This window comes from Argiope bruennichi, chromosome X1 (assembly GCF_947563725.1).
Source record: "Argiope bruennichi chromosome X1, qqArgBrue1.1, whole genome shotgun sequence".
Classification (NCBI taxonomy): Eukaryota; Metazoa; Arthropoda; class Arachnida; order Araneae; family Araneidae; genus Argiope; species Argiope bruennichi.
The window spans coordinates 130,055,141-130,072,762 of NC_079162.1; the positions used below are offsets into that span (position 1 = coordinate 130,055,141).

Genomic DNA, 17,622 nt, shown 5'->3' on the forward strand with positions numbered 1-17,622 from the left:
ATCACTTTTTACACGATTAGAAACATATCACAATTATCAGAAATGATGTAACAACCTTTTAAAATTTTTTTAGCAGATTCCTACGAGTTCCTATAAAAAATAACATTAACCATAATCAGACCCGGATTTAGAAATTGTAGGACACAAAGAAAAATATTTTTAATTTTTATTAACATTTTATTTTTCTTCTTCTTCTTAATTTTTAAGAGTTTAAAGATTTAGAATAAGAAAGTTTAAAGATTTAGAAAGACAAGAAACCAATGTAGTCTTCTCAATTTTTCCATATACTATATATGGTTCATTTAAAGCTCCATAAGATAATGAAAAAATATTATTATTTCATTATTGCCTTTTCTTTCTTTCTTATGAATGGCTTTTTTTCTTTACTTTGAAATAAAATGGTTTCACATTTAATTTTTTAAATGCAACAATCACTTATAAAATATTATAATGCTCATAACATTTTTATTATCTGAAATTATTCTTTCTTTTTTATTAAAATGAAAATGTTAACTGCATTAGACTGCTTCCAAAAACCATCGATAAAATTCCTTATTTCAAAACCGTCAGCGTCTACATAGCTATTTGTTAAATTTGGGAAAATTAATAAAAAGCGCAGAAAATCTGCACGGAAATAAAGTTGATATTATTGAAATATATATATATATATTGAATTATAAGATGGAATAAAAAATATTTCATGTGGAATGATATGCACCACAGTTACTGCAGGAAAACGACAAAATTTCAGTTCATTTCTAATTAATAGAATATTTAATTAAATTTTACACTTTGAAGAGTTAATAATATTCTTTCTTTTGTCTTAAATAATAAGTTTGGTTTATTTCGGCCCAATTGTTTAGAAGAAGTGTATCCTACATAAATATATACCATAATCACATTGACTTATTTTTACAAGTCAAAGTTACAAGTTTGAATTCTTTTAAGATATTGGTAATTTTTACTGAGATTTTATAGATATATCAGAGCATCTTTTGAAGCGTAGAGACACACAATTGCAATTTTTTTTAATTTAATTTTCTGGGCTAAAATACATTTTTATTAATTTTCATTTCTGAATGATTTAAAGAGAGTTGTAATCAACTGTACACTTTCTCTATATCTAAAAACTTCAATATCATTCATAACAAACGAATAATAATAAAAAGATTTACATGATTATTTTAATTTTGATTTTCGTATTCGTTTAATATTTTTAAATGTAAGAAAACTTTTATGGATTCTTTTGAAAAAAATTTCCATAACAAACAAGAAATACATAATTATTTGAATTTTTCGATGACAAAATTTCGGAAAATACACAAACAAGAAACCATGAGCATATTATTCTTTGGTTTCATTTTATGGATTCTTAGGTTTATTACCAACATAAAAAAATTTAAAAATGCATATCGTGTTATATCTTTCAGCAAAATTGTTATTACGAAGAAAATAAAAGTAACAAAAATTATTATTTTGCTATAAAACTCCTACGAATGATATTGTCTATTTTTTCTACAGGGGTAGAAATAATATTAACTTTTAGAAGGGAAATTGTTTTAACTTATACGAATACTAACATTTGTTAAACCTAAATTATTGGCGCTTAATAACTACACATTTTAACCTTTCCTTTGTTGTGCTTTTATTTTAATTAATTAGTTTTTTTTTCATTCTCTTAATATTGATAATGAAGTTGCCCCCCCCCCATAAATAATATTAAGATTCAGGAAGGAACTTGTCAAGTTCAACGAATTACATTTAAAAAACAAAATATCTTCATTCTTTATATTTTGAAGCATTATATTTTCTTAAAATTTAAATACGTGTTGTACATCAATACATGCTGTGCACAATATGTTAATAATTATATTATTTAAATCATAAATTGTTTCTGAAAACTTAATAATTGTCACAATCATATGATAATAACATAAACTATTCGCTCCTTGAAAAAAATGTTTGAGAATAATTTTTTAATGTTTTATTCATTTGAAAAATATGCATTTTTTTTATTATTTTCGTCAGCATCAAATATTTCGTAAATATACAGCATGGTTTATTACAATATTATCAAATTTTATATATAATCAAATTTTATACATAAAATATATTTATTTCAAATTATTACAATACGTTCCCCTTTGTATACCTTGAATTTGTGAAAATAAGAAAACGTCGATTTAAAATTCTTAAAATCCATTATATATTACTTTGTTAATGGCACCTGAGAGTAGAAAGCATAAAAGAACCCAATTAGCTGATTGCTTATCGGAATCCAGTTGTTTTAATCGGCTAAAGGTTAATCTTTTAACAATATCATCTGCTGATTTATTTATTATTTTATTCAGGTAAGCTACAAAGAGATTATTGAGTTCTGCAGGGCGAAAACAATGAGGATTAAAACTTTTCAACTTGCGCTTGTTCGATTCTCAGACTTCTACGTCCTGACAGAGGCAGCTGCTCACATAAAAATGATTTGGAATTACTTGTTATCATAAAGTTATTCCTAAATAATAAGTCTCCGAGATTCAGACATGAATCACCAATGAGGAATAGGCAGTTCAGGGCCGGTTTTTAGTCGCCTGCTTCTGATAGGGCTCGCGCTTCAGTGCTACAAAAAAGTACTCGAATTTATTCAAAATAAAGCCAAATATCAGTTTATTTCTTATCATTTAAGATTTTTTTTTTTCAAGTTTTAAAACTGCCTTCAGACCTCTCTGATAAAAAAAAATTTTAAACAGCCATTATTTTTACTCTGTAATGTGGATGCGAAAGAGAGAGAGAGAGAGAGAAACGAACATCATTTAATCACTTTTCGCAAACCATGCGCTTCTGCAAAAAGAGATAGTTTCCTTTAATTTTATCGCGGACCTCAGCAGCCATAAAACATCTGAGTTTCTGAGCAATAAAAAAAAAAAAAAAAAAAAAAAAAAATCTGAAATCACTTTGTTTTAAGCTTTCTATTCCTTAAAATTTCACGGATATAATCTAATTTTTAACTTTTGTCAGGATTTCTTTGGCCAAGCCATGGCGAATGCAGAACGGCAAACTGAGTAGGAAAACAGAAAAGAAAAGGGGGGGGGGGAAGAAGAAGTAGAAGGTAAGAAAGAACTTCGATTTTATATAGTTTTAGTAGGGATTTCTAAATCTGAGAGTATTGATTAAAGTTCAAGCAATTCCGAAGTGAAAGTTACAAGGAAGACAGAGTTCGAGAGAATGGAAAATTAATTTTAGAGGGGACCTAATTTGAAATTATTACATACATGAAATATGGAATATATATGTGTATAAACATCCTTCTGCAGGTGCATGGTCGAAAAGAAGAAACTTTTGGAATTACCTTTATTTTACACGGGATGCATACTATGTACAGGGCAGAAGCATAAGTTTACATCATGACACAAGAGCAAAAAAGACGGAAATTTTTTCTTTCAGTCATTTTACAATGAGATTTTAATAGGTATTTCTTTGACACGTGTAAATTTAGGAAAGCGAATCTTAGGTATCTTTGAAAAAAATGCGTAGTTGTCAGGGATTTTTATTTCTTCATTCTGAGTATGGGAAATGAACAAGTCATCATTATTTTAGAGCACGTGTTAGAAACAATTAAATAAAAATGTGGGATTTGGATCAGGAAATAAGAAAACATTTTAGAATAATGTAATGTGGGCTCATTCAGGATACAAATTAGGAAAATAATTAAGTTTTAAATTAGATTAAAAATTTCATTATATAAATATGTAAGCATTATTTTATATGAAGCAGAATGCAGTTTCGAAGCAGTGAAAAGACTTTTTTTTACATTTTTAAATTAATTTTAATATCCATCGGGAAAGCATAATTATTTACAAGTAGAGACGCGTACAAGACGTCCGCTACAGCGCAGCACAAAAGCCGAAGTGGGGAAGAAGAGAGCGAAATAAATTATCCCTCGTCTTATATAACCTGAGATTTTGATAGGGAAAATATTTTTTTTACAGTGCTAATATATTATTAAGATTCTGATAGGGATTTCTGACGCATGTCAATCACTTGTAAAGGAAACACAGAGATCTTTTAAAAAGAATGTGCTTTCTGGACAGTTTTCTACCCTTTCACGAGGAGCGTGTGAAAGTGTCGGCGTTTAGCCGATTCAGCAATTTTATAAAGCTTATCTTGAATTAATTAAGTAGAGAAAGTGGAATTGGATCACGAAATAAGAGAATATTTTTAGAATGAAGTTACTATGGGCTAAATTAAGATAAAAGCTTGGAAATTAATTAAATTGAAATTAAAATTTAAAATATGATTACATATACATATATATATATGTATGATTATGTGTGATTCTAGAGAGTGGAGCTTTGGTATGTTTCAATACTTTAGCTGGTTGACATTGATAACAAGCACGAAATGTTTTTGTTTTCTCTTCTCATTCCTGGCCAAAAGAAGAGTTTAGAAATTATATTAGTATTTGCTGATATTCCACGATGAGAAAGGAAATGCAACTTTTCAAACGCTGTTTGTTTGAGATCTTTAGGAATGAAGGGCTTCGAGGGAGTTATAACAAGATAAAGAAATATCTTGAAGTGGAAAAAAACATTGCTTTTCTAATTTAAAGATGAATCTGTCTTAAAGACAGATTGAATTTCAGCAAACTTTTCGTAATCGAATGTGAATGACTTAGTAATTGCATCGACTTCAACTCTAGATAATACATCTGAAATTTTCTTATCAGTCTCAAATACGTAGTGAATATTTGTAGAAAACTGAGAAATGTAATCCAGATGTATGAGTTGGCGTGAGAAACAATTTTCTGGTTTCTACTTGAAAACATAAGTTAAAGGCCTTTGTTTAGTATCTTTTATAAATTTGCGCCCTTGAAGCATGAATCTAAACTTCTTAATTGAAGTATACATAACCAAAGATTCTCTGTCATAAATAGACCAATTTTGCTGACTTTTAAAAAGTTTTAAAGATAAAAATGCTATTAGTTCCCGATTTCCATTAGAAAGTTGTATCAAAGTATAGGAAATAAGACCATTCAAGAGGATTTTCAGACTTTTTAGATGGGCGTAAATTATACAATCCCAAAAATCTAAGGAAATTAAAGATAGTATTTGGTCTAGAAAGTTTTGAATAACCTCTACTCGATCACGAAGGAAAAAAGAAAAAATTTCACCGGAAACTTGAAATCCAAAAAATTTCAACCTATGCATTCCGAACATATATTTAAAAAGTTTAACTGCCAAACCATTATAATCAAGTTTTTCAAAAGCAGCCTTTTCTAAACCATTTAATAAAGTTTTGCAGATGAGCATTTTGTTTTGAAACATTCATAGATGCATGTAGTATATCATCTACAAATGTATAAACATCCTTCAAATCTCAAGTTACTTCGTCGATGAATCTTTGAAACATCCTTCAAACCTCAAGTTACTTCGTCGATGAATCTTTGAAAAGTGCTCAACGCATTGCACAAACCAAACTGCATTTCAAAGTTTCGAAGAGACCGAATGAGGAATAAATAGCAGTTTTATTAATGTCTAAAGAAATAATCAGAATTTGATGAAAAGCTTTTACAAGGTCAATGTGTTAAAATATTTTTACCTCATGATTCACTAGTGAAATCAAGAATGATAGGAATTGAATATTTATCCCTTTTAGTTTGAATTTAGTTTTATGGTACCAACACAAATTGGATGTTACTGGCTTAGGGTATATTCCTCGAGGGCGGGGGGGAAAAAAACGATTTCGAGAATAACTTCACAATCGAATATAGGAATTGAATATTTATCCCTTTTAGTTTGAATTTAGTTTTATGGTACCAATACAAATTGGATGTTATTGGCTTAGGGCATATTCCTCAAGGGCGGGATGAAAAACGATTTCGAGAATAACTTCACAATCGCTGAATTTTTTTACTTCTTGGCACAAGGATCTTCAATTCTTCTTTCAATAAGTTCCGATTCTCCATAAACTTAAAACATTGATTCATCCAGAAACATAAGCGTTATTTCGAATATAGGAGGTTTCGAAACAACACTTATCTGTACCAGGTGTTACTTCTAAAATGCGGTCAGCCATCTCTGAAGCCTTTTGGGCAGTAGGAAGTTGATTACAAGTTCATATTAATAGCACTGTCGGAAATAGTTGAGTAAAAATAATTCCAGAAGAAGTGAATTGGCTACCCTATGCGATTCTGAGCGTCGCTGCTTAAATATAATCCTTATGTTGTTGTGTTTGTTTGTTTGTTTTTTTAATCTTTCAGCGGTTTCCTGTTAGTAAATGGCGAATTTCTTAACATTAAACTCTCACCACACCATTTCTTCTTTTAACTTGGAATAAGGACCTGTGCCTTCTGGAGACAAAATGACACGAACTGCCATTACCGCATCTGACGGAAATTGGGACACAGTAATTATATTTGGTTCTTTCGTCGGTGATTAGCTTAGGAATCGCTAAAGAGAAAGTACATTCAAATATCTTGAATCACAATGATGCAATATCAGAAACAATCAAAACTGGTATCTTAGCAGCCGAAATATCACCTATAATTATCAGAATGGGTTGAAGTCCGCTTCGTTCATATTCTAAAAGTCCAAAGTTACCATTTTTGGTGGTGTTGATGATGTATAAGGAAGGACAAAATAAAATTTATTTATTAATATCAATTTCCAATATAATCAAAATTGAAATAAAATTAATTCTGATTCTTACTGGTATCGTTCTTTTATATAAAATCTGAGATGATAGAAAAAAAGGAAGCAAACGTTTCTGCCATCCAATGGAACGCATGCAAACTACTCTTGCAGCCAATAAGACTCTAAGAGCTAAATAATACAACTTACGCAACAATGTTACAATATTGTCTTTGTTAAGATGAATTTATTTTATTTCATTTAAAGTCAAGCTGCAAATTTTAATTTTTACAAATTTCTTAGTTATATTCATTTTTATTATAATTATTATTATAAAGTAATTAAAATTTGCATTAATAAATAATTTTTTTTTTTTTAAATTTCGTAATTTATTTATACATTTTTACTATTTCTTAAAATTGCTAAATATTATGGAGGAATCACTCCATTCCAATTTTAGTTTAAAATTCATCGTTTTCTCTCACAACACTTTTAGAAGTTTTTCATAATCCAAATTTTTAGAATCAAGAGGCTTTTAGCATTGTGCTATGTCTTGATGTTGTTGTGTAAAAGAAAACTCTCAAAATGTTTCTCTACCAGGATAAAATAAAATATTTATACACTAAAAAATGCAATAAAAGAAGGATGGAGGCCTTCCCATGAAAAATGCACATTGAACACTAGAATTTTGTCAACATATTTCAAACTATTCAGCCAAAATTTCTTTTTAAAAAACACTATAAATATAAGCAATTTACACTTGAAAGTCAAACTTAGAAAATACAAATATGTTATTAAAAAAATGAAGATAAGAAAAATTAGCCTTACCGACATCGATACCAAAAATTCGTCCTCCAACTCTGCATCTAGCTTCCAAGATTTGAACATTCTGAAAACCCAATTCTTTCAAATGGTATCCGCAGGCAATACCAGAAATTCCAGCACCAATTATAACAATTTGCTTATCAAATATTCCACCTTCCTCCTCAGTAACACAGCAAGCAGCCATCTGAAACAAAGAAAATATTTTATATAACAGGAGCTTATGGCATAGAAGTTTATTTAATAATAATTATTAAAAAAAACTCTTGAAAAGCTGATAAAATCTACATACACATACAGTTTTTACAAAAATTTGTAGTGGACTTAGTTTGGTTTTTAGTTTAGTTATATGAAAGCAACACTAGGGCTATTTTGGGACAGACCTCGCAATTTTGAACCACGATCAGATGACGAGGACGACACCTGAGCTGGCACCCCCCCTCCCCACGCCACGTCACACCACACCAGCGGGAGGCCGAAATATGTAGTGGAGGAATTTCATCTAGGCAGCTAGCCTGAAGAGAGCAACAGGTAGTTTGATAAAAAAAAAAAAATTGTCATTAGGCTAACTGTCAAATTAATAAATTTCTAAAAAATAAAAATTCTATGAATTATAAAATATTAGGTAGTATTAAATCGTTGTCAAATATAATTGTCCATGCCTTTATCTGTTTTATTAAATTTATTTAGTTATAAATATTAAATGTCTGCTTAAATTATATTCTGTATGAATATGAATGTGTTACAATCATGAATTATAATAAATAAAGGAATAAAAACATATCAATGACACAAAACTAATAAGATAAAAAATTAAACTAAAATAAATCATTAATGCATTGATTAATTCAAAAATGTGAAATAAACTGACTAGTCAATTAAAAGAAAGGTCTCTTATTGTGCCTGGCCTATGGCTCTAAAAAGTTTAGATCCACTAGTGAAAATATAAATTACACAACAAAAACATAAAAAAAGTTATTTATGATATTCAAAGAATATCTGAATTTGAAATAACCAGTAATTCATCACATAAACAGAAAATTCTAATTAAAATTCTTTCAATGTGTTTTTTAAACTGAAATTTAGTTTAATACTTGATTTCAATCTTGCAAAATGGATTATATATTTATCAATTGAAGAAGCTATGTTTCTAAACCGCATTGGACTATTCATGGTGCTTGCCTTAGGATATTTTCTCTTCTTTGTTACATTAAATGAGTAATTATTTATTGTTTGTTATCATGCATTTCAAATAGGGAGAAATTTTCAATACATTCCTATAAATAAACTGTAAATAGTATTATGTTTAACCAAATATAAACTCCTTCCTTGTTGTGGCACATAGTTATTAAATAGACTCATGTATCCAAGTGCCTTTAAAGCATTTTCCATATTCAACTTTATGATACATCAAAAAAAAAAAAAAAAATTTAATGCATCATTGTGTCAGATTTGCAACGAATAATGTTTTTATTTTGTTATTTTATAGCATTGTCTCGTTTTAGGTTTAGAATATGAAGAAACTTAAACAGGTCCTTTTTGGCATGTATATTTTGTAAAAATAATCTAGTTTATATACACTTTCTCACACCTGTGCATTGCTATTAATATTATGTATTTGTTACTATTTTTCCCTTTTTAAAATGAATGAAATACATCAAATTAAGTACGTATTTATTCTTTTTACTAATGCATGAGCAGGAACTTAAAAATTAAGTAATTTAAAAACAATTATAGGAAAAATTTTTCTAAATATTGCTAGAATTCCAAAGATTGAATTGAAATTATAATACACAAAAACTACAATCATGTGCACATTCACACATGCAAGCAATAAAAAGAGATGCAAGGAAGCATGAGTTTACCAATAACCTTGGTAAACATGAGTTTACCAAGGTCAATGATTCAACATGTACAGTGCAAAACAATAGTGTAATAAGAGAAAGTACAATCTCAAGCAAAATATTCATTTTTTTCACTTCCAATGAACAACAATGATATAGTAAAGGTAAACAGTACCTGAAAAAAGAACAGTGATTCTTAAAAAATTATTTTAGCTATATTTTCTAAACAGCAGGTTTGATTTTCATTTATATGTTGGAAACATGAAAAAACTTTCACAGATCTAGATGAAAATGAAACCTCTTGGTGTCATTTTAAAGGTGTAATGAACAATAGTTCTATTTTCCAATCTAGTCTGAAGAAAATATTAAAAAGGATTATATATATATATATATATATATATATATATATATATATTCAATGTTTGTTTTTAACATACAATGGTATTCATACCTGAAATAATTATTATTTAAGGTGCATTCTAAGTTAAAAGAATTTCAATATTTAGGGGATATTTGGGGTAAATAAATAAGGATTTAATTTTTAAGAAGAAATTTTAAAATTTCATACTGAAGAATTAAAAATTGTAACATAAACTTTAGTATTTTTTTCGTACAGTATTTAGAAAATCTGCCATTTTTCTTCAATTATAAATATATATTTTTTAAACCTTCTGTAACATTCTGACTGAAATGTTCACATGAGAGAGTTACTAGTAATGTGGGGATGATTGAGCCAACTCTGAAAAAACACCTGTAAAATACAGTGTAACAAACTTTATTGCTTATTATTATTTTGGAAATATTCTGATTCATGCTTAAGATATAAAAAGCCCATCAAAATCATTTATCAAAGCAAGACTATTAATAGGCTCATTTTTTTGTAGTGATATTTGATGAGTGAAGAATCATTTCAATTTGAAATCTACAATTCCTCTAGAAAATTTTACATTCAGTGCAACTTCAAAAATAATAAGAATTTGGCTAACAAGTCATTTTATATCCTCCACCCCTTCATATTTCACCAGTTACCAATCATCAATGGTAGATTTCTTATTACATTATTCCTATCCATTACTTTTAGTATTTCCATTTACTGATATTGTTTAACTTATGCTTTTAATTAGATAATTGTCAAAATCTGAATCAGATGTATCATACAAGTCTTTTGTACATTTCTTTCAATTTTTCCACAAAAGAATTTTTTAAGAAAATTCTCTTTTCAATAGCCTTTTTTTTTTTTTTTTTTTTTTTTTTTTTTTTTTCACAAGTGCAAATCAAGACAGATGATTAGGTTCTTATTCAAAAAGCTTTCATAGTGAGAAGTAAAGCTTTTTTTGTAAGGTCACAGAGTATCTGGAAAAACAGTTGTTTCCCTGGTTAAGATTCCATGAATAAAAGAATTTATGGATTTATGATGAGAAGTAGTGGTGTATCTATCAGGGGACAAGTAGGAATACACTTTCTCCAGATTCCAGCTTTATGGGGTGACATACAGACAGGTTCATGCCAGTTTTTCATATTATATACTATAAGGGGCAAAAAATAATTCAATTACAACATTTCCCCTTACTAAACCAATAATAATACCATACCCTCCAACTTTGGTTACCCAGTCATCCATAGCACTTCTTATAGATGGGTCATTTTCAAAATTCGGTGCCATTTGGAAATTGAAAAGACAAAAATAAAAAAATTTTTAATTAGTAAATTTTTTTAATATTATTAAACAGACATTATTTCTGTATATTACTTGAATATTTTTGATACATTTTTTTCTTTTATATATTTTTAATTGATGTTTTTTTGGTCAGATATGATGAAAATTGTCATGTCTGTTACCGGACATTTTTCTTTAAATTTTTGTATTTAAGTTCAGTGTACAATAATGTAAAGCTATATTTAATATAAGTATAGAGTCATTTTACCCATATAATAAAGACTTTCGAATAAAAAAATATTTCTTATGGTATTTTTATACTTTTGTTTGTCATGTCTGTTACTAATATAGAATTCTTACACGGATTTTTTTAATATAAAATACTATAAAAAACAATTAATGCAAAATGTCTGTCATTCTTATATATACTAGGCAGAGTCAATTAATATGTAACTCTAATTGTAGCAATATTATGTCAATTTAAACTTTTTAAGGAAAATTTTGAAATGGTAACAGACATGACACAAAGTAACAGACGTGACACTGAGTAACAGACATGACATAAATTCAGGAGCCAAATTTTGATGTAAAGCTTGAAAGGTAGAATTAAGCTAAAATGTGTTTCTCTTTTAGTACATAACTTTTTACTACAATATATATATATATATATATTATTTGAAATTCACAGATACAGAATTGGAACATGTGTACACATTTTATTTTTTAGTATTTTCTTGAGTTACAATGCTATTTATTCAACATCATATTTGGAGAGATCCACATCAAACATCAAATATTGTAAGTGGCGAAAAGAGCATCCAGTTAGATTTGGATTTGGAAGTTTCATTACAATATCCTCTGCTTCAATATTATATTCTTTATCATCCTCTCAAAAAAACTTTGCATGATTCCTGACTTTTTTTAAATACTTAACTGTGAAATTGTTGTCCTGGATGTCGATTATTTCTGAAACGAAATATTTTACCGATCGTTTACCCTCCAATTTTACAAGTACGAAGCTTCCTTCTTGAATATCTTGTTGAAAATTGTTGGATAAAGGAGAAGAAAAAGATTTACAATTATTTTCTGCGTTATTTATTGTCATGGCTGTGCTTTCTTGTTCATTTTCTTTTAATGCAAATACATTAACTATAAAACAGTCGCAGACATTTTTCTGTCTGCAGAAACAGCTTAAATCCCTAAAAAACATTGAGTCGTTCCCAAAAGAAAAAATTTGATGTACGCTCATCGTTCCTTTTAAAACCGGAATATCAGATGGAATTATTTTTTTTAAACATTTCTACATCTGTTTCACAGATATAATGAAGCTGAATGTTTGTTTTATTTATTAAAACATTAAACAGAGTTTTTGCATCGGGTATATCTGTCCCCTGTGCAACTATTTTGTCAGCAGCTCTCTTAATGGCCCCCCCTATTCCATCAGCAGCACCCTTGCCGTGACCAGCCTCAAAAAAAAGACCATGATCCATACTTATAACCATTATTTGCTATATGCTCATTCAAAAGGAAGAAATTTTTCTTCTGCCGATATTGCGTGGTAGGGCCATCAGAAAAAAAGGATAATTTCAACTTCGGGAGAAATTCTCTTAAGCTCGTTGAATATTGGCTGAAGGTGAGCCCAAATTGCTGCAGGACCATGGTCGTAACATTCGGAAATTGTGCAGAACGAAATTGGTTCATGCTGGTTTCTTAGATATAAAATGCCAGTATGCAGAGTTGCCTGCTTTCTCGATCCTCCGAAATGAAATGCCTGCACTTCTGTAGCATGTTTGCACATGTAATTTTCAGAAATAAAGTTTAATAAAGCAAATGATTTGATAACATTGCAAACATTAATCAATTCAGTAAATACAATGTGATAATAAAAAACAAAGAAGATAAGAGAAAAAATGAAAACTGTAACAAATATGCGCTTTTAAAAAGTAAGAACTTGCATTTATTCCCTCCCCCCCCCTTAAAAAATTCTTCCTAAAATATCAACTAAATTTTAAACAAAACAAACCCAAAAATTGAGCCATATTTCAAATCTTGAAACATGTCAAGTCTGTTACCAAGATTGTCATGTCTGTTACTATATAGAGTAACAGACATGACCAGTAACAGACATGACATTTCAAAGTACAAAAATTAAGGAAACTAAATAATTCCATAAAAACATGAAAATAAATTTTAATTAAAATTAAAAACCTAAAAATCTAAATTAATCAGTTGAATAAATTAATAAATAAATATATTTTATACAAAATATTAAGGTAACAGACATGACATGCAATAAAAATACTTAACACAAAAAGGCTTCAGCTTCTTCAATCAAACATCAAACATTCAAGATGGCTGCTTGCATTTCTTTCTTAGAACATGTTTCACTGGTATACAAGTGTTGTCATTTCAAAATTTCAATCTTGTTGCTTAAAATGTTGAAAATATTGTATGGTAACAGACATGACTTAATGTCTGGACAGCTGTATTTAATTGGTAAAAATCATCTATTCTCCTTAAAAGGTTATTAAAACCTTCTTTATAACATAATTAAAAGTATATTTCACAATAAAAAAATATGTCAGAATAAAAATTTTAATTTTTGGAAAGTAATGCAGCAAAAAACATTTTGAGTTTTATGATTTGGACAGCTGAATTTTTGTTTCCTCTCAACTTCTTTATTAGAAAAAAAAAATAAAAAATCAGATGAATTATTTTAATTTTATTGTTTCTCCACTGGAAATTGCCTGCTAAAAAGCATGGTAAAAAGAAAAATCATTTAAACTTTATAACATCTTGTAAAAAAAATGTGATTCACATGGGCAGCAAATGGCACCGAATTTTGAAAATGACCCAGATATATTAAATATAACGAATTCCACAAATTATTGAAGAATAGATATTTCCAGAGAATTTTAATAAATTAAAACATTACTCAAAATTTAACAGACATTTATTATTGACTAAATATATAAGTAAAATAATTTTACTTAAAAAACACAATACAATTTTGAGTTTTTTAATTTGGTTTGTTTTGTCTTTTATCAGATATTTATAATTTTTTTTTTCAATTAAATAGCAAGCATTTGTACTTTTTTTTAAAGTCCCAATTTCTCAGTTCAACATCATAGCAAATTCCCATCTGTATTTTGTAATAAGGAGCGAGTCCAGTGTTTTTGCATTCATATAGAAACATGATTCCAAGTGTGTGTGTGTGTGTTTTCCCCACTTGTGAGCAAGGATTTGGGTAGAGATGGTAGTAAATTTTCCGTGGTTTTTCACTATATATCCATAGCTCTGTAGTTTTCGCCTAATTTCCGTAGCACTACAGAAATTCTGTAGCTGTTGGAGGATATGTGATACTAAGGGTTGAAAAGTCATATTATTACCCCTGATGCTGTTTGCTTTTGCTACATACTGGCCAGAAGAGAAGAGAATAATTACAATATTCTGACTTTACTTAAAATTTTCAGTTAGAGTAAAAACTTTAAAAAAATTGTAAATTTACAATAGGCACACTTGATTGCTTTGTATATGACTTATAAGAGACACATGAGATCAAAAACTTGCCATTTCTGAAAATGTTTTCGTTCAGTTGTGTAGTATTACTTACTTGAAATGCTTACTTAGAAGAAATGCTTTACATACCATTTTAGCTTCATCACATGTAGAAAGAATGTCAGAATGTAAAAAGCCAGAATGTAAAAATAGCGATTCATTAGCAATGTGTTACAGCATTTTTTAAATGGCCCATATGCATCTTGATTGCTTCAGTTTGTGGTAGGTATGGGGGGGAGGAGGGGAATAAGGAACACATTACTGTTATCTTCAACCATGTTGAGAGAATTTAAAGAAATATAACTTTTATGATTATTCAATATAATGTTTTTCTTGCTGTATTTGACAAATTTTATGAAATGCACCAAGAATAGTTCAACATTTGAAACTGTCATCCATCCAGAAAAATGTATTTCCCCTTAGTTACTATTTTATAATGCTGCCACAAATCTGGAAAAAAATTCCCTGGGCTTCCTCTGAATATATACAGCATCAGAGAAAGTGCGTGAATAGCACTCATATGCTAGTTACAATAAAATAACAATATCTCCCTAGTTTTCATCAGTGGGAAAAGCAAAGCAAAGTAAGCAACAATACATCATTAACCAAAATATTAGTATATTAAATGAATACTTATATTTCCCTACAGAAAAAGAAATTCTTTATTGCTGCTTAAAATTTTGCACAACAAATACATATGTTAAGGGGAATATATATATTGCTCATGTTCTCGAATTTAAAATCGCTCAAAATTAAGGACTCAGGTGGAATGAAACACAAAATAATATAATACAAACCATTCCAAGACTATTGAAGAGAAAACTTTACAAAGCTTTTTTTTTTTCTAATTTATATATTTAAGCATCAATTTCTATAACTTCTGCAGATTTAAACAAAACAGAGTGCAGTACAAAAGTTAAAAATAAGAGAAGATACCAAAATAACAATGATAATAAAGTAGAAAAAGAAATATAAAAATCAGCATATTACTAATTATTGAAATATTTTGATAAATTATTAGAATAAGATATAGGGTTACAAAATATGCAATTAACTTCCAAAACTTCAAGTAAAATAATACTGGGTATTTCTGAATCAGAAATATTAGCAGCTGAAATAAAAAAAAAAAATATTATTACTATTATCTCTTATTAACTGCAATTAGATTTACTAATTTCTTTTCATACAAATAAAATAACCACAATAAATAAAATAATAACAAATTGTTATTCTTTTTTTCATTCAACTAATTTTAAGGTTAATCATTAAAAATTAATGGAAATGTTTTTAATCTTTATCTAATCATATAAAAATTTTTAATTATAGAAATAACTAACAATGCATACATTTAAAGAATTAATACACAATAACAATAAATTAGTATGTGGATTCATAGCAAATTACTAAATAATGCAATAAAAAAAAAGATTGAGTTTTTTTAGGGTAAACTTTCATGTTTTTTCATATTATTTGAAAATCTTTTCTTGCATATATTACAATTCTCAATGCAAAATTAAATGAAATTATATACATCAAAACTGTGATTATATTACTAAAAAATATTGTAATCATGAAATAATAATGAAATAAAATGCATTAAGAGCAAAATCTACTCATACTTAAGTTTATTCCAGTTCTTAAATGTGGCATATTTATTCAAAATATCCACACAAAAAGCAATGAACTGAGGTAATTCTGAAACAAATTTTTTCTTCCTTAGTTCTCAGTACCTATATTAATATTTGCAGCATTCAGCATTTCTGGATTGGGCTGAATAGTTATATTTTATGGTATCCATAAGATTGCATTTAATCATAAACAATGAAAGGTGAGAAAAAAAAATGCAAGTAGTCAAATGATAGTGCGAGATTTTGCAGAATATAAAGCAAACACTGATTATTATAAACAAACCTGCTAGGCAAAAAAATGGAAGATTACATAATGATTATATTAAAATTTGCCGTTACGATCACTTATGCAACTTCTGAATATGTGATGAATTTGAGTGCACGGCCCAATATATATATATATATATATATATATATATATATATATATATATATATATATAAAAGACTATATAAAAGACTATATAAAAGGAATAAATAAAATATTTCTAAAAGGTATGTACAATAAATAATTAAAATAATTACACTTTACTTTGAGTAGTAGGTTTTGAAGTCGACTCAATGAGAAGATAATGAATATAATTGGAGTACACAAGTATTTAAAATGATCAGTCAGACATCTGATTATGTTAACAAATTTTTGTATTGCATCGACTGATAATAGGATCGAGACTAAATAATATTTACGATACACAACAATTAAATAGAAGAAAAGAAAGGAAATTCCTTATTCAAATACATGAAATTTCTATAAATAATTCATGATAAAAGAAATGTTTAATAAACATGCCAAACCTAATCTATTAAATGTCCCAGATAGCGCGTGTTTTAAACCGTCAAAATATTTACACGGCATGCTTCAAGAAATCGTTAATGGCAGACGGATTTTAGACAGAGCGGACAGGAAGTGGGTTGGTCATAAGCTGCATAAGAACTTTTCAGATGCTTCCCTACTCCCGTCTATTGGTCTATTCCTCTTTTTTTCATTTGCATCTTCTTATGTGGATATCCCGTTACTATCTGCCAATAATGAAACCTGCATGTTTCGGTTTTCGCTGTGATGCCATCAATAAATATTTAAATCACTGGCAAAATATTATTATTTGATTTGAATAAATCGATCAAGATTATCGATAATTATCTCGATATTCAGGTCAGATGATATCATAGAAAGACTATCTATCAATGTTATCGCTGGTACGATACATTTTGAATAAATAACCGCCTATGATCGATCGAATAATCGATTGATTTCTAGAAAGTTATGAACGCTTGCTTACAGAACCTTAAAGAAATGTTTAGAAACTAAAGCGAAAGATAAAGCTCAACCTATCGCTTCAATACAAACCTTCTTTCTTTCTTTTTATGTGGAATGTCACCGTTAAAATTAACCACATATATGGGAAAAGAATTGCAAACTGGCTTTTAAAACCTTTTTTTACTCTTCACTTACTTTATTAGGTAGTTATTTCCGTTCGATTGATGGTGCTT

At 28.3% G+C, this 17,622-nt stretch overlaps 1 protein-coding gene across 2 annotated transcripts in view; it reads right to left on the reverse strand.

Annotated features, from left to right (window-relative positions):
- Window positions 1–17,124, reverse strand: part of LOC129958410 (spermine oxidase-like) — an 83,526-nt gene extending 66,402 nt beyond the window's left edge. The window contains exons 1-2 of one of the 2 annotated variants that reach the window (XM_056070891.1): window positions 16,927–17,124; window positions 7,452–7,632 (exon numbers count right to left, since the gene is read on the reverse strand). In XM_056070891.1, coding sequence (XP_055926866.1) covers window positions 7,452–7,632 — 181 coding nt within the window. In that variant the 5' untranslated portion in view covers window positions 16,927–17,124. The other variant, XM_056070892.1, reaches the window with a different exon arrangement.
- Between the last annotated feature and the right edge of the window lie 498 nt (window positions 17,125–17,622).